Here is a 17,997-nt window from a genome sequence, read left to right as displayed (position 1 = left end):
CTCTCTCTCTCTCTCTCTATCTATCTATCTATCTCTATCTCTGCTGGGTGTCCCACCTTCTAATTCTGCCTCAGGTCATTATCCATAGGCTTTTTTATTGAGAGGTAAAACTTCCACACTTTGCACAAATGATTCCCGTACACCTTTCCCCCGGCCTTGAACTGGAAATTAAACTGTGCCACTCTGGGTCAGCTTTACTTAATCTTCTTTACAGGTGGGTAAAGGATGGGTAGGGAATTTTTAAAATATGTTTTGATGTTTAACAAAACAAGGAAGTTGCAGTCAGCGAGATGGCTCTGTAGGTTAAGAAGCGTGTCCCCAAGTCTGAGGAAACCCATGTTCAGTTCCTGTAAGCCACACGGTGAGAGAAGAGAAGCAGCTCCCACAAGTTTTCCTCTGACTTCCCTGCTCAAGTAACGGAACACACCCCAAACCCCATCCTCTTCACATTTTTTTTTTCTTTTTTAAAATCATTAGATAGAACAGAGAGTCTCTGATTTAGCTTCTTTGTCTAAAATTTTACAATCCTTAGAAGTAGGAAAGGGGTAGGAGCTTTAGGTTGTTTTAAATGAACTTTAAATTTTTGTTTTGGAATACTTCAGCATACCTTGAGGGTAGCAACTGCCTCCTTGTCCCACCTTTGTCCCTTCTCAGGGAGAGTCACAGGAAAAATACATAAATGAAATTATTCTGTCATCTCTCAAGTGACCAAAATTTGAAGCTACCACCCTATCATGTAAAACAAGCATTGCCGGGCCCAGGACTGCTGGCATTGGAGGTTTCCCAGATGGCTCTGTGTCAGCAGGCTTGACTGATAAGTGACTTTAGCCACAGACTGAAGAGTGGGTGACTCTAGGTGGTGGAAAGTTGTGAAGTACAAAGAAGCTATCAGTGAAGCCTGAGTGACAAGCTTCCCCTCACTAAACAGCCAAACGAATGTTCTTTCATGGTTCAGTGTTCTCAAACACTGACGCACTACTCACGACCCACCGAGCCCCAACAGTTCACAGCAAGCTGGTTTTCTTTGAACTGAATGGAGGCTTTATAAGTTTTCTTTAGGAGAAAAAAAAATGGCGTAAGTCTGTTCCTATAAACCCAGCTTTCTGAGAGTGGAGCATCCATCCAGAATCCTCTTTGTACATGCTAAGAAGACTTGTCATCTCCATGAATTTCTTAAGAGTCTGTGACTATGGGCTCTGGTACAATTGTACCAGTAGCCCCCTCTTATTATTTCCCAATGTCCAAGCTAGTTCTTAGTTTTGTGTTTGTTGTTTTTTAACGTGCTACATTAATATTTGCTGAAAGAATTGGTTCCTAAGTGCTGCAGTTTCCCCTGTGTTATGTAGGTTATGGCTTGCTAAATAAGCAAAGGGCTAGCACCGTGGTACACACCTGTAACCTCAGGACTCAGAGGAGAAGGGAGAGAAGGAAGACAGGAGAGGTCAAGGCATTCTCCAGCTCACAGCAAGTGTGAAGCCAGCCTAGGCTACACGACACCCATCTTAAGCAAGCGAACAAGCAAACATGAAGGAACAGACAAGAATTTCTTCTTACTGGAGGAATTCATTATTGATTCATATTGTCCAGGATATGCTACTAGACAGTCAGGAGAAAAAAATAATATAGGGACATCTAGACATACTTTTCATTAGTTTGTATACTTTCTGCTATGCAGAGTCCTAGTCATGTTCTTTAGCCAATTGTCAAATTTCTTATTAAATTCCTTTTTTAAAAATCTATAATCATCTTGGGTGGTATATTAGTCAGGGTTACTATTGCTGTGATACAACACCGTGACCAGACGCAACTTGAGGAGGAAAGGGTTTATTCTACTCATAGTTCCATAGAACAATTCGTCATCAAAAATAGTGAGGGCCAGAACTCAGACAGGGGAGGAAACTGAAGGATGGAGCTGACGCAGATGCCATGGAAGGATGCTGCTTACTGGCTTGCTCCCCATGGGGTTGCTCAGACTGCTTTCTTATAGAACCTGAAGCCCAGGGATACCACCACCCATCATGGGCTGGCCCCACCCATCAATCACTAATAAGAAAACACCTTACTGCCTAATCTTATGGAGGCATTTTATCAATTGAAGTTCCCTCCTGTCCCATGACTCTAGTCTGTGTCAAGATAACATGACTAGTCAGCACAGGTCATGGAGACAGACATCAGTGGTTCTTCTTATCTGTAAAATGTTTTTAGTCGGTGAGGGAAAGACTCCAGGACTGTGAAATTGAATGGCATCTGGCTTGGATTGCACGGGCAAAGTAATGGAGGCTTTGAATGATGGCCATGGAAGCACTGGAAATTAATAATGCCAGACTTCTTTTAGTCAGTCATGTGTATTGGCTATTGGCCACCCTGCCAGGTTTTGTTGTAAATGTGCATCATGATGGATCAGGGGATTTTATGTAAACAACAGAAATTGGTTAGAAGACCAAGAAGACGTCTTAAAATCCAGATTAAAACAAAACAAAACCCTAAAGCGTGAAATGTTCCCCAAAGTTAATAGATAACCCTGACTGTAATAATTGCTCTGTGGAAGCTTCATTTCTCATAATCTTTTAAATTAAAATACAATAACCCAATTTCCCCTCTCCCTCCTATCCTTCCATGTCCTTAACCTGCTCCCTCCCAAATGTATGTATTCTAAGACCCTACTTTGGATGGCAAACACATGGATCACAACTTTTAAAAAAGCTGAAGAGGACATCTTTAATGAAGCCTTACACCCATACTTAATCATGTCATTTAAGCTGCAGACTAGAATGAGCGGAGATGGTACTTGGAAGGTGGCTTTCCTACTCTGTCAAATACAAATCACATCTGTGGTCTGTGCTCCTGACCAACATGCAGTAAACCAGGGTTCCCACAAGCCACTTCTTGGGCTCAGTTAATTTACTGGAGAAGTCCACAGAACTCATTTCTATTTCCCAGTGCATCACAGAGACTATTATAAAGGAAACAGTGATATGTAAGACATGTGGCAAGGAGAGTGTCATGCCACCTTCCAGGAACCTCCATATCATTCAGACAGAACGGTCTCAAGTCTTGTCCTTTGGAGGTTTTGCAGAAGGATTAAGTGGGCATGGTTGATTGCATCGTAGGCCACTGCGGGTCATGAAGTCTCCCCCTCGAGAGTTTGAAGCTGGTGTGAAACTTCCAACTTATAATCGTATGGTTGGTGATCCTGGCCTCCAGCCCTCATCCTGCAAGTCTATCCAGAAGCCACCAGAGTCACTTCATCTGAAACAAAAACAAAACAAAACAAAAAAATGCTTTTGCCAAAAAATCACAAAGTTTGTGTCAGGTAGCAAAGTCAAAGACCAAATATTTGAACAAAGGAACCTTGAGGCTAATATGATGGCCCACACCTTTAACCCATCACTTAGGAAGCAGAGGCATGCAGATCTCTGAGAATGAGAAGCCAGTTTTCTGTATAGAGATTTCCAGATCAGCCTCAGCAATGATAAGACCCTATCTCAAAACAACAATAAAAGGTTCTTCTATCACCCGGTTTATACAAAGCCATAGAAATCCTGTCCTGAGAACTAGAGACAGAGACTAATGTGCATATCTAATTATGTCACATGACTGTAGGATCTCATATTCAGGAAGGCCTTTTCCAGCTATAGCCTTCTCTACAATAGATCTATAGAGACAAGGTCAACTCTAGGCACAAGGAAGGACCTAAGAGTCATGATTGTCATTTGAGGTTCTTCACAGAAGTAGAAGAGGAGGCCATGGGCAATGAGCCAGAAGGGCCATGCCTTAGCCACATCACCATGCTCAGGTAGAACTCTGAGGTGCCAAGCTAGTCGTTTAAGTTAGTTAAAGGCTATATGTTAAAGCAGGGGGCTAGACCACATTGTAACAATTGGTTAACTTGATTTCTTATTTATTAAAGCATTGGGTTTTCATTTGCATGCCTGCTGGAAGCCTCTCCAAAATTTGCACATGCTTATCCACCAACAAACCGGATTTAAAAAAAAAAAAAGGAAAAAGAATACTCCTTGATAAACATAACAAGGGAAATTTAGGTTCCTCAGTCATCTTATAGTGTGCACAGTGTAAGCACCTTTCCTCAGAGCTAGTGAGGGTTTCTTAGTCAAAAAGAGTTTTGTGTCCCCGTAGAATCCAGTTACTTTGTCTTTTGCTCAACCAAAAGGAATACAGACTTCAAGGCTATGCAGGGAAGGGAAATTGTCTTCTTGGCATGTTTGTGTACTAAGAATGATTTTAGTGGTTGTCTAAGGGATTTTCAAGCAGCATTATATTATATATAACTTCCTGATAATCTGGTGCAAAATGACTCCAAGCTGCCCCCTTCACGACTTTTGGGCAATCAAACATACGATGATCTTCTAGCCCAAGAGGAGAAGGCTTTTTCAATCTGTACTTTTCTTCTGAATCCTAAGCTTAACACCCTCTGCATTATCAAACCTCTCATGCAACTCTTACTCAATCATATTTGACTAATTTTTATTATTTCAAAATGAACACAGTGGGTTCAGAATTTTTACTGGTACTCAGTGTTATTCCCTGTTTCTCCCAGGGTGACCCTGTTTTCTCAGAACTCACGCAATTGTTCTAATTTAGACAAGTCCACTTCTGTTCACTTGTTCCTAGGCCTGTTTTATAAATGGTTTTTTAAGTTTTCCATCATGAATTGTCCCATGTCCTTTTTCTTTTTTTGAGACTAAATGAAATGTTAATGGACCACATCAAGAATAATTGCTTCCCAAATCCTACCTGTAGTTCTTGTTAAAATGCAAAATCTGATTCTGTAAGCCTGGGCTCTACATCCCATTTTCCTACTAAGCTTCTAGACAGTGACAGTTCTGCTGGTTGTAGGCATAGCAAAGTGCTGTAGGGTGCCATCAAAGAGAAATGGCAATTTCCCTTGCAGTCACTCCCACTTAAACTTGAATTCACTTTTTGAGAGGTAAATGTAATTCTGGTATCTCTTGAGTTTTTAATTTTGCATATTAAATTCTTAAATTCTTGCCTGAACATAAGATTAAGTTATGGTCTTTTTTTATGGGATGCATTGATACATATAAATTTCCCTCTACTTTCATAAATTATACAAAGTAATTATAATTATATACAATTTAACATGTGAGTCAAGCAGCATACTATGACTATATTCCCATTCTTGCATTGCTTTTAGTTTTCTCTGGATGTAGTGGTTCCTTGAGTTTTTATCTAATTAAGAACCTGTCTCTTAGGTAATCCTAAACTTTTCATCAGAAAGAGAAGCTTCCTTATACACGGTTAAGCATGTCAATCTGGGCATTTCTTTTTCTTTTCTTTTCATTCCCATAGCTAGTAGAGTTTTCCATTATTTAAAAATACAGCTTTGATCTGATTTAGGCTATAATTTTTCCCTTCAATCTTTCCTGTTTACCTTCTAATTTTGTTGTATAATTATTACGTGGTCTGTCTTGTTTGGTTGTTTGGTTTTCTTTTCTATGTTATCTCTCCCAAGTTCTTCTGGTTAGGTCTGTGCCCTCCTCTTTCTTAGCTGACTTTATTATTATTATTATCATTATTATCATCATCATCATCATCATCATCATCATCATTATTATTATTATTATTATTATTATTATTATTATTAATTAGAGAAACTCAACAGCTTTCAGAGAGGAGATTCTCAGGAATTTGCTTCCTGAGGCTTTGTATCTCTGAAACCCTTTTCATGGTTACTCTTGACTGGTAGTCTTGATGGGTATAGAGTCCTCAGTTAGAAGTAATTGTCTTCAGACGCTAAAAAAAAAAGCATTCATTGTCTTTATTTTATATTCTGATTCTCAGTCACTTACAATGGTGTTTCATTTCTGTGCTCCTGAAACCTCAGACTTCCCATCTAATCTCTGCGTTTCTGGAAGTTTACAGCAATGAGGGTGGTGGCTTCTCATTTATTCATTGTGACTGGCATCTCTTCAACTCTTATACAGTTGACTGGCACAACTGTGGTAGTAGCAATAACCACTCATTCCAATTGGTTGATTTGTCATTTACGTTGAACAAACTGAACTTGGTGTACATTTTTTATTTTTCTAAAAAAAATCTTTTGTTTTTGTATTTTCTTTTTGTTTTGTTTTGTTTTAAATTTCACACCTGTATTTTGCGTGAGAGACTTTGTCAAATGTCTAACGATCATTAGCTTGACATTTCACAACAAAGGCCCCAGAAGCCATTTAGAGGTCAGTCCTCTAGGTACGCTGAGATTGTAGAATCAAGGATGAGTTAGTAGAAGTAGAATCACGGATGAGTTAGTAGGAGCTGGCTGTTCCTTAGGGAGCAGCTCCCAAAAGGTAATACTGGTAAGTTCACCTCTGCTCTGGTCCACATCCAAGATATATTTCCTGAAGGTTTAAAGCCTGACTATGAGTAGACCAGATGTCAAGTGCAGACAGGGCCTGGATATCGCCACAGACTTTCACAGAATCATCCTCCCTTCAGCCTGGCACTGTACCCCTGGCCTCAAGTTGCTGTCTACCCAGAATGCAAAGCTTTCCTAATGCCACTGACTCGTCTGCTCTGAAGAGCAAACGACTTGTAGCCTGGCCAGGTCAGGAGTCCTATAGAAGTCATTGCATGGACCTAGGCTCTTACCTTGCCTGTTTGGGCCTCTTTTTTTTTTTTTTTTTCCAGCCTCAGCAGGTAAGACCCTCTCCTCTTCCAACTTTCCCACACTTTCCTACCTTACACTGGGAATCTAGATGACAATTTGGTTTTTGTTTTACTAAAATCTTATTAAGGTTTTTTAAGCAAACAGAAGAAAATGTATGTATGTTTAGCCAGAGGGGTCTTGATTTCTTTTCTGAACAATTCGATTATAAGATTATAAGTTCTTCCTATATGTTCATAAATATGTGGCTTATTTTGTTATTTGACAAATCCAAAGAACTGGTTTTAGAAAATTAGAATAAAGAATAACTTTGCATTTCAAATATTGGAAATATGCCGGAATTTTAAAAGCAAGAACTCATGTTTTGGAAACTGAAAGTCATTATTTGCCTTATTTTTAAATACTGCGAAACTTTGGGGATCATCCACTTGGTTAACTTCCCGGTCTCGGATAGAAAAGCTGCCTTTGTAGGACATTGATCCAGCTGTCTCCCCACAGGGTTGCCACATGGTAACGGAGGAGCTGCACTCCATCACCTTTGAGACCCAGATCTGCCTCTACGGCCTCACAATTAACCTGGAGGTGGGTTTCTCAAGAAACATCCACTTACTGGTAATCTTTACAGCAACATGTCAGCATTGACAGCAGAAGCCCAGTCCTTCTGGCTTTTTGTCTATTCTTCACATGTTATTTACAAAAACAACACATCAAATGTGCAGTAAGTAGTTAGATGCCATTCTGGTTAAATATAAGAATGATAGAGACTTCATGACTCTTGTGAATTCAACACATGTTGATTGGTTGTCTATATCTTTATTATTTTTTCTGAATCAGGAGTGTTCAACAAAAAGCATAAAGAGAAATAGCTATCCTTGAACTATATCAAGTGTGATATATTTTCTAAAGTTTAAGTTGTATCTAAAAATCTTCTCCTGGAGGGTTTCTCTGATGTAATGAACAGAGGACTGTGGTGAGAGTGTTGGCAGTATGTTGTTTTGACCATCTTCCAACATCACCATTGAACTCTAAGAAGAAAGAAACTACAGATTAAATTGAACACATCAATTGCAAGCCCTTTAAAGTCAGAGCATCGTGCATTGCTTGTGCGTGGTTCTCTGTACACAACTGCTAGCACATGTTAAAGGCCCAGTAAATGTTGAGTGAACAAATGAGTGCATCCACTAACAAGCTCCATTTCAGGCAACTTGAGTAAGATTCTGCTTGAGAGTGTATTGTGTTAGACTCTGCCTTCCCCTTTTTATACAGCATTCAAAAGTATGTAAATCCCTCCACTTCTTTCCCCTAAACCTCTTTTTCCATAAGCTGCTCAGCTCCTCAGTTCCTGGGTCTGTCCTGGGGAATCTTATGCCTCCAGGAGATTTTTAGATATAGCCTCTGAGGCTAGCCTGCAAAAGGCTGTTTACCTCATAAGATAGAAACCTGCAACACTAACAGTTCTAAACTCTTCTGCAGAAATGGACCAGGCAGCTCCAACCCCGATAGCTCACCTCTCCAGTTTTTACAGTAAAACCCTACTTCCAGTGTGGACTTTAATCAGGCACTAGGTCACAATTTGATCAGAGTGGTTCATTCCCAAAGTAAATTTAGATCAAGATCTATTTACTTTATGCATATGAGTACACTGTTGCTGTGTTCAAACACACCGAAAGAGGGCCTTAGATCCCATTACAGATGGTTGTGAACCACTGTGTGGTAGCTGGGAATTGAACTCAAAACCTCTGGAAGAACAGCAAGTGGTCTTAACCCTGAGCCGTCTCTCCAGATTCTAGACTAAGTTCTTTAGCATAACTTATAAGTAGATAACTACTAAATCATTGGTAAAGCCATTTTGGTTGTAGTTGAGGCAATGTGTGACATAATGAGAAATAGGCATTTCTCAGTGTTGAGGAAGTTATGGAGTTACTTGGTTCCTAGCATCAGGTGTCCCGAAAGGGTTCTGGTTCCTTTTCTTCCTGTACTCAGCTTGTATGTGCACAGAAAGGTCTTTGAATGACACCTGGGTACCAGGATTGGAAAGGGGGGTTGGCTTGATGACCTTTAGATGAGAAGGTGAAGAGTAGCATCAGTGCATGTTTGGACTACCTGTAATAACTTTTTTTTTCTTTTACAACTAGACCAGCTCATTACCCGTGGTGATGATTTCTAATGTCAGCCAACTACCTAATGCGTGGGCATCCATCATTTGGTACAATGTGTCAACCAATGACTCCCAGGTAAAGTACCTGCTTCTGTCTCTCCGTATCTCATGGCACTTTGTCTTTCACCAAGCAATGTGCACATCATGGCGATAAGGGTATGTCTAGTTGTGCAAGTCCTGTTAGGTTATGTTTAACATGTTATGTTTGAACTGAGCATGCTGACACATGTCTAGAATCCAAGCCCTGGGTAGTCTAAGGTAGGAAGCTTGTGGTTTGAAGCAAGTCTGAGTCAGCCCTGGGCTACATAGCAAGAGCCTGTCTTAAAACTGATAGCGACAATGATGATGAGGAGGCAGTCTGAGTTCTAGCCAAGGACAGTGACCAGCACTGGTTATTTCTGAGTTCCAGTCAGCCCCAAGACTGCCTCACCATGAGTTCTAAGGCTGTCCTCTGCTGGGCTGACTAGACTGCGGGAAACACCTTGTTCCATAATTTTCTAAGTACTCTCACCTTCTCTTCTTCTGGGCACACTTTTCTTCAGTCTCTTCTACAAAGGCACAGCATTTGATTCCAAATAAGTAACTGGGATTCCATCAATCTTTCCTGAGTTCTGACAGCACAAATTTTGCTTTTGAATTGATAAACTTGAGCCTGTCTAGGTTTAGGCTTGGTGTTAGTGCCATCTGGTGGTTATTTGAGGCACTTTACCAAAAGTGGACTTCAAGTCACTATACCAATGGTTAACAGATGTTTTTATATGAAAACCAGGAAAAGACTCAGATTTAAAAGGAAAAAAAAAAAAGCAGTCTCCGCTCCCTCTTGCTCTGTTTTTAAGATGGAGGAAACAAATCTCAGAAACTGTGTGTTGTGTTGCAAAGTACTCTGTTCCAGAAGAAACTGCTCAAATGTGAATTACTTATCTTCTTTACTCAAATCAGTTTCTGCCAGAAAAATTCTTTCCACTAGGTGCCTGCATAAGAAGAACTGATCACTCAATAGGTCAGCCGTCTGTGCCTTTCCCCTTTAATGCAATTACTCCCTAAAAGGAAACCACACAGACAATGGCATAGCCCTGTTCGTCCCTATCCCCAGATGCCCTGGCATCAAAGAGACAGACCAGCTGCAGAGAGGAGGGCTGCCTGGTCCTGAGATTCCTCTCATGCTGGAGGATCCGCTAGATAATTCTCTGCACTTTAAGGCCAGAAGTGGTCCCTGGCATAAAATTCCACGTCTCTTTAAGAGCTACATGTCTGTATATCCAACTTCAGGGCAGGAAAGACTTTAGGAGGGTCTTCTGTCCTAGCACGCATCACACTGGTATCTCCTTAGCAACATCATGCCAGGAACCTGCTGAGGCCACCATATACCACCATGCCCACCCTCCCAGAGCAACTCGGTCCCCTTCATGAAGATCCAGAGACTGGACTCGTAGTCTCCTTACAAAACTGAGCTAGACAATTAACTTTGACTTATTAAATCTACCTTCCTTCAAACTCCGAGCTCTTACCCCTTACCTAGACTCTGTTCTCACTAGCCACTTTCCAGGAACCTTTCTCAAGGAGACAACTGTGTCCCTAGAAATTCCTGTACTTCTCTCCTTCCTGTCTTGTGATCTTTGTTGAATTCAGAGTCCTCTTTCGTGGTGAGCCATTTAACATGTTTACAATTAATATCATTTCAAGGGAGGTTATCTGACCAGCCATTGTTGGGCAGTGTTAACAATTTGCATGAGATGATTGTTGCTTGGTAGTTTAGAGAAAGTTGGGAGATGTCAAGTGATTCTCTCAGGAAAGATGGATCCCCAAGTTGTATTATATTCAAGGAGCAAAAGTGCTCTAATAGGGAGATCAGTCTTATGAACAATTTACTATTAATACCACTTGACCCAGAATCTAAATCAGGAATGCAATATATATCGAATGTAGTGTTCCCTGTGAGATTATGATATATAATCACTGTAACTCTATTTCAGAACTTGGTTTTCTTTAATAACCCTCCATCTGTCACTTTGGGTCAACTCCTGGAAGTGATGAGCTGGCAATTTTCATCCTATGTCGGTCGTGGCCTTAATTCAGAGCAGCTCAACATGCTGGCAGAGAAGCTCACAGGTGAGAGCTGGGAGACGGGGTTGCCTCTTGTTCGGGCACTTGAGAGCTTTAAAGCAGTTATGTTACTATTATTAATGTGATGCTGTCACACTTTATGGAATGCCTGTGTTGTATTGCCAGGCACAGGGCTAAGTGTTGTCTTATTTTTATTTCTTACAATGTTCCTGGGTCCAACAGTATTCTATTGATTTGAGGACAGCAGAGGTCAATAGCCCCACTGCACAGCTAGGAGGCAGCAGAGCCACACTGTGGGCCAGACTGGTGCTTCTCTGCGGCCCTTGGCCCTTCTGTTCACACTCTGGTTTCTAGGTGTTCTTAAGCCACTTCCTCTGAATATGCTGGGAAGCCTTTATGGTGAAGTTAACCAACTAGAACATGATGGGCTAAGCACAGGAAATGTACTAGAAGTTTAAACACAGGAGCAAGGATTTAATTATGCACATTAAGGAAGCTTCGGCTTCTTGATTTTGCAGACATCATTTGTGCTCCATAAGCTTTACCTGTATTTCTTAGAAGTAGCTGTGTTTTGACAAGCTCGGACACCTGACTCCAGGGAGAGCTCATGCTGAGTCTGTATGCGTTTGCAGTTATGGTACCAAAGCTTGTTCTGCACAGAATCTGTGGCTGCAGTCTGGCTTCTGGGATGCTGGCCATGTGCACCTGTTGGCTCATCAGCAGGTGGTCAAATACTACTGCCCTTTCCGACGATTTAAAATTTTACTTAATATAGTTTTGTTTTTGTCTTGAATTCAAAATACAGCAGTAGATATTTGTAAAATGTTAATGACCAACTAACACACAAAAAAAATATGCTAGCATGTTACTAGCAACAGTATAGATTAGCATAGATTACAGCTGTATCCTAAGGATCTTTAGCAAACTATCCACAGGAATTCAGTTTCCTTAAGATTTAAATAGTATTAATCTCTTCAGTGTTCTAGATCAAAATAGTTGGTGGCTGCATATTGCCTGCATGATTTCTAGCCTATCTTTTTCACTTTAATGGGCAAGAGTCCTGAAAAATCTAGCTATATCTAGCTATGTGACTTTGTTGTGTGATGTCTAGTTGCCCCCCTTGCGCCGCTCTTACCATCTCCAGTAAGTAGCATGTTTTCCCACAGTGCTTCCTCCCTGGAGGATCTTCTGTTCTCCCTCTGCCCGATTACCCCGTGGCTGACCATCCATGGAGCTTCCTAAGCTCATTGTTGGCTCTTCCATCATAAAAAGCTTCCTAGTAGATACTGAACTTCTTAGGCATAGTATGACACGTTAGACCCTAACGAAGCACTCACACACTGTGCCTCCATTGGAAGTCCGTAAGAAATGCTTGCAAGAGAAGAGGGAAGGGATTAAATCAGGCACAGAATGAAAGGTCTCACTGTTGCATTCAAAATTCTTGTTTTGTTTAGTTGATTTTTTTTTCTTTCATTTTAGTTCAGTCTAACTACAGCGATGGTCACCTCACCTGGGCCAAGTTCTGCAAGGTACGAACAGGGCGCTGGGGGTGTCATTCAGGTCGTTAGAAAGCTGCTTTCTAAAGCTTCCAAGGTGGTTTGGAAGACTTCCCGGATGAGGATAACTTAAAGAAAAAATTCCTGTCCTGCTCAAAGGGAACATTTGTAAAAGTTGGACTGGGGTCTGTCAGGTATGCTGCCTAAGTCACTGTCCTTCTCCGTGTGTGTGCCTTCCTCCTGATAGGAACATTTGCCTGGCAAAGCATTTACTTTTTGGACCTGGCTGGAAGCAATATTGGACCTAATTAAAAAACATATTCTTCCCCTCTGGATTGACGGGTGAGCTTGTGGACTCTATTTTTCATATGAGTACCTTTTCCTGTTTTAATTATCTTTTTCCTCTTTTTTTCTTTTAAGCATGTTTATGGAAAAATGCATTCACTGTTTCTTCAGAGAACATTCTAGAATGATATATATATACATATATGTATATAATATGTATGTAATATGAGCTCTCAGGTACAGTTGCTTGTTAGGTTTATTCCTTGTGAATGAAATAAATGCAGGTGCGATAATGATGAGCTGAGGCCTTGTCTTGCCCCTCGCTCTAATTTTAGGTACATCATGGGATTTGTTAGCAAAGAAAAGGAACGGCTTCTGCTCAAAGATAAAATGCCTGGGACATTTTTGTTAAGATTCAGTGAGAGCCATCTTGGAGGGATAACCTTCACCTGGGTAGACCAATCAGAAAATGGTACGTAATCAAACTCACTCAATGGTTTGACTATGAGTTGGTGCAGATGGGCCAAAACCAGGTACCCTGAATTCTGAAAGCCAGTGTTGCCACTCTATCTCCCGCATGGTCTGTACTGAACAGACTCCAGAGGGTCATGGTGAGAACTTGGGTAGGAAGAATGACCACAGAGAACATCTGTGAGATCCTAAACATTCCAGTTTCTGTGCTTTCAGGAGAAGTGAGATTCCACTCCGTAGAACCTTACAACAAAGCGCGACTGTCAGCTCTGCCGTTCGCCGACATCCTGCGAGACTACAAGGTTATTATGGCTGAAAACATCCCTGAAAACCCTCTGAAGTTCCTCTACCCTGATATTCCCAAAGACAAAGCCTTTGGCAAACACTACAGCTCCCAGCCTTGCGAAGGTGATGCTGTTTGTATTTACTTCCCTCTTGAGATTTTGGGACACAGTATCATGTCAGAGGAAAATGAATGAACTTCCTCTGATTACTTGGTCCTTTGTAATATCCCAGGGTCATATGGAGGTTTAGAGCCTTAGTGAGTCAAGTGCTATCTATGCTAGTGAGTAACATTCACAGGGCAACTAGACTTCACCATGGCTGGATCAGCCCTTTGTGAAGCCTAGAGCCCATATTCTTTAAAATAAGAGTGAGGGTCAGTCATCGCACTTCTGTGGCTAAGGGAAAAGAAGGAAGAACTATGAGGGTAAAATTCTACAGCAAGTCTGTAGATCTGTATTTTATAAAGTAACTAGAGAGTTGAGAGCTGTTAATGCTCCAGAGAGAGAGAGAGAGAGAGAGAGAGAGAGAGAGAGAGAGAGAGAGAGAGAGAGAGAGAGAGAGAGAGAGAGAGAGAGAGGAAGAAGAAGAAGAAGAAGAAGAAGAAGAAGAAGAAGAAGAAGAAGAAGAAGAAGAAGAAGAAGAAGAAGAAGAAGATGAAAAGAAGAAGAAGAGAAGAAGGAGGAGGAGAAGATGAAAAGAAGAAGAAGAGAAGAAGGAGGAGGAGAAGGAGGGGGAGGAGGAGGAAGAGGAAAAGGAGGAGAAAGAGAGAGAGAGAGAGAGAGAGAGAGAGAGAGAGAGAGAGAGAGAGAGAGAGAGAGAGAGAGAGAGAGAGAGAGAAGAGCTGGGGATGGAACTCAGACCTTGATGAAAATGATAGGCAAGTACTGTAACCCTGTCCCATCCAGCCTTTCTGTAATCTGAGCCCAAGAGTATGTGTTCTCTGCCCGAGAACAGACATGGGGATCTGAGCTTCTTTCTCCTTGACACGCTTTTGCTACGTTTACCATAGGGCCAGGAAAAGTAATGTACAAATAGGCATTCAGTAAATATGGAATGCAAAAAAAGAAAAGAAAAGAAAAAATTTGTAAAAGTGTTTGAGGCAAGGGGTCTTACCAGTCTCTCATGATGTTGGCCTCTGTAGCCACAGTTTTTGTATCTTATTCAAAGATCAAAAACAGCTTTTAAAATTGCAACTGCATTGAACATGTAAATCTTTTCTTTCTTTCCTCCATAAACAATACAGTGTAACAACTACTTAACCAATATTTACATTGAATACATTGAAGCAAGTATTGTAGGAAACCTGGAAATGATTTAAGAGATACAAAAAAGTGTACTTAGATTCAAAGCAAATGCTGTACAATTGTACACAAAGGGTTTGAGGACCGTGGACTCGCTATCTGCCAGGGTTCCTAGAACCCAGTCCCCAAGGGCTACCAGGGGAGTGCACAGTCTCTAAGGATCTTCATCTGTAGTGAACAATCTCTTGGTCCTATCTTATGGGAGATCCTACAGTTATCACAAACAGTGTGACTTGTTGCCACCTAACTTCAAAACAAATAACATACAATAGAAAACAAATTCAATGACCTGGCCTCAATGGCACTCTGTGTCTAATAGAACAAAACACAAACGTTGAAACTGTAGGAGCACTAGATCAGCATGGTGTACCTGGGAAGGCCAAGGTTCTCCCATGCTACTTCTAGGAAGGCTTCAGGACCTCTTGTAGCAATAAGGTTATAGCTGGTGTTTTATGGAAGAGAGCTGTGTTCCTATGTGTGTCAGTCAAAGAGCAAAGCTTTGCTGAGCTTACAGTTTGGAGGGTTTCAGTCTATGGAGGTTGCTCCCATCACTTTTAGGCCTTCAATTAAGACATCATCATGGGATTATGTGACCCAGAAGCAGAGAGAGAAGAGCCTGTTGTTTCAATATTCCTAGTAAAGCACACACCTGATGACTTTCCTTCCTCCAGGCTCCATGTTTTAAAGGTTCTACTACTCCCCAGGAGTCCACAGACCAGCAATCAAACCTTTAAGACAATGACCTTTGAGAGACACTACAGCACTATAAATTCTCCCAATACACAAATGAGTCAGATATTAATGCCAAACTTAAATACAACACAAAGGGAAGATGAAGAACTACAGTCTCAATTATCAAACATTTTAGAGTCATTGATATGCAAAGGCAGATCAGCCTGCTATGGGTTTTGTTGTTTGTTATGGATTTCATGTCTGCCTGTGAGACCATTTCTTCCATTCAACTAAAAGGTTTTGCGAATTACAAGACAAGCTTGTTGTTTATTTTGTTTTGAGCATTATGGCCATTTTCCTAGATGTTTTATTTCTAATTTTATCAATAATGCTGACATCTCCCCCCAACACTTTTCTTTTTCAGTTTCAAGACCGACAGAACGGGGAGACAAGGGTTATGTGCCCTCTGTTTTTATCCCCATTTCAACAATGTGAGTATCTGTAGCCACATGTAAAATATTTGTTATTGAATTGCTTTTTTTTTTCAAAAAGCTTTCCTAAAAGAGATTTAAAGGTAGATCAGAGTATATATAATAGAGGATAAGGCATTTTTAATAACCAATAAAGCATTTTATGTCTCATTTCTTTGAACATATAAAGCTAGTCTTCAGGGCACACTATCCAGTCTATGAAGGCTGGAATTATAAAAGCTGCCCTTTTATATGCCATATAGCCTATAGCAGATTGAATGCTGTGATATGAAGGGATGAATTAGACAGCTCCGTGTCACAAAGAGATGAAGCACTAGGCAAGTCCTTGACACTGCAAGTTAGCATGAGCTATTATGTTATAATCCCTGTACTCTTTTCCTGTTATCTCTTTAAGCCGAAGTGATTCCACGGAGCCACAGTCTCCTTCAGACCTGCTCCCCATGTCTCCGAGTGCATATGCTGTGCTGAGAGAAAACCTAAGCCCAACGACAATTGAAACTGCAGTATGTCCTCCCCCATCAATGTTGGTCTAGGCTATTTGCAATGAAACAAAGATGATGTGTGCACCACAGGGGTAGCAGTATGGCTCAGGCAAGGGGAGAAAGAGCATGGTCACCAGCAGGATTTCAGAAGCTGCTTTGCACAATGCATACTGCTGAGTGTGCAGATACTGAGAGCAAACACCTTAGCTTACCAGAACTGCTTTAAGGTGTTGACCACAAAACCAGAGGGCCAGAGATCCTGGTACTTCTTGCCCTGGTGGAGCCATGAGCCACACCACTCCCTAACTCCTTCCATTTTATCAAAGGACACACACAGCCAGGGGTTACAAGTCTACTTTGGTAGTTATCTTAAGAAGTTCCGGCTTCACAAGTTTCAACTTTTGATTGTTGCATAGCCAGTTGTTGTGGCCTTTCCATTTAGAACATGAAGGACAATAGCAGCACAGTGTTTTTTTTGTTTTGTTTTTGTTTTTGTTTTTGTTTCCAGTCACAATCTAATATATAAGTATATATCATATATACATTATAATACATTATAACATATATAATGCATATAATACATTATAACATATTTGTTACTTGGGATGAGTTCTCTTTGTTTCCATCTCCCAACGCTGTTAAAGGGTTCAACATACCCAATTTACATAAGGTGAACATACATCAGAATCCCTTGGAGGGATCCAGATGCTCAGGAGACCCACATCTGGCCACAAGTCAAATGGTATTCAGTTCTTCAAGACTCCACGGGATGGAAAAATCCATGCTTGCCTTGGATGGCTTAACCCAATCCTGGCTACCTGTAACTCACCACGTCATTAATACCTAACAGAACTTTTGCTATATTTTTGCATCCATTTTCATATTATTATTTTTAGTATGATGAATTTTTTTTAATTAGTGTGCGTGTGTTTGTGTCTTGTGCTTTTTCTTGCTGAGTTACTTTGTCTGCCCCGTGAGTGGACTTCTTAACATAGTTCTTAATTTACTTAAATTATGCCTTTTATTTCAGGCTGATCAGCCCTAATTACTTTAATGAATCCTTAGTTAATGGGTAGAAAGATTACAGATTGTTTAGTAGACAAAAGAGTGTTTACTCCATCAAAACAGCAATTTATTTGCAAAACAGTTTCCTTAACAATCATTTCCGTTTCCATTTTTAGATGAGTTCCCCATATTCTGCTGAATGATGATGTAAACGGACTCTTCAAAGAAGGAAGCAGATGAAACTGGAGACTGTTCTTTACCATAGATCACAATTTATTTCTTCAGCTTTGTAAATACCAGTTTCTAGAAAATGGTAGGAACTTCGAAGCTCTCTTCTCACTTGATGCCACTCCCAGCCAGAAGCGCTGTGACGAAAATGCTAAAAAAAACAAAAAAAAACAAAAAAAACAAAAAAAAACAAAAACAAAAATGAAAACAAAAAACCAAACAAACAAAAAAAACCAAAACAAGCTCCAGGTAAACTTGCAAGAAAAGACAGCTTTAAGAAATCAGTGTTGGTAACAATATAACAGAGGACTCCTTCGAAAGCATTTGTTTCTGGTTTTATTTCTTAGGTGTTATTTGTGACTTTGTCTCTGAAAGCTATGTTAACATTTCAGGGTGGGTCAACCATGTGTAATCAT

At 40.6% G+C, this 17,997-nt stretch overlaps 1 protein-coding gene across 3 annotated transcripts in view; it reads left to right on the top strand.

The window, feature by feature from the left end:
- Window positions 1-17,902, top strand: part of Stat4 (signal transducer and activator of transcription 4) — a 114,404-nt gene extending 96,502 nt beyond the window's left edge. For 2 of the 3 annotated variants that reach the window (XM_031367434.1, XM_031367435.1), the window contains 10 exons: window positions 7,142-7,225; window positions 8,779-8,877; window positions 10,775-10,910; window positions 12,345-12,394; window positions 12,609-12,703; window positions 12,982-13,118; window positions 13,334-13,525; window positions 15,800-15,866; window positions 16,261-16,369; window positions 17,530-17,902. In XM_031367434.1, the coding sequence (XP_031223294.1) occupies window positions 7,142-7,225; window positions 8,779-8,877; window positions 10,775-10,910; window positions 12,345-12,394; window positions 12,609-12,703; window positions 12,982-13,118; window positions 13,334-13,525; window positions 15,800-15,866; window positions 16,261-16,369; window positions 17,530-17,556 (996 nt within the window). In that variant the 3' untranslated portion in view covers window positions 17,557-17,902. The remainder of the gene's footprint in view (window positions 1-7,141; window positions 7,226-8,778; window positions 8,878-10,774; window positions 10,911-12,344; window positions 12,395-12,608; window positions 12,704-12,981; window positions 13,119-13,333; window positions 13,526-15,799; window positions 15,867-16,260; window positions 16,370-17,529) is intronic. The other variant, XM_031367436.1, reaches the window with a different exon arrangement.
- The last annotated feature ends 95 nt before the right edge of the window (window positions 17,903-17,997 follow it).

The sequence above is a fragment of the Mastomys coucha genome, unplaced genomic scaffold (genome assembly GCF_008632895.1).
Source record: "Mastomys coucha isolate ucsf_1 unplaced genomic scaffold, UCSF_Mcou_1 pScaffold14, whole genome shotgun sequence".
NCBI classification, from domain to species: Eukaryota; Metazoa; Chordata; class Mammalia; order Rodentia; family Muridae; genus Mastomys; species Mastomys coucha.
The sequence above is the reverse complement of the archived record's forward strand: the minus strand, read 5'-3'. Positions and strand labels throughout refer to the sequence as shown.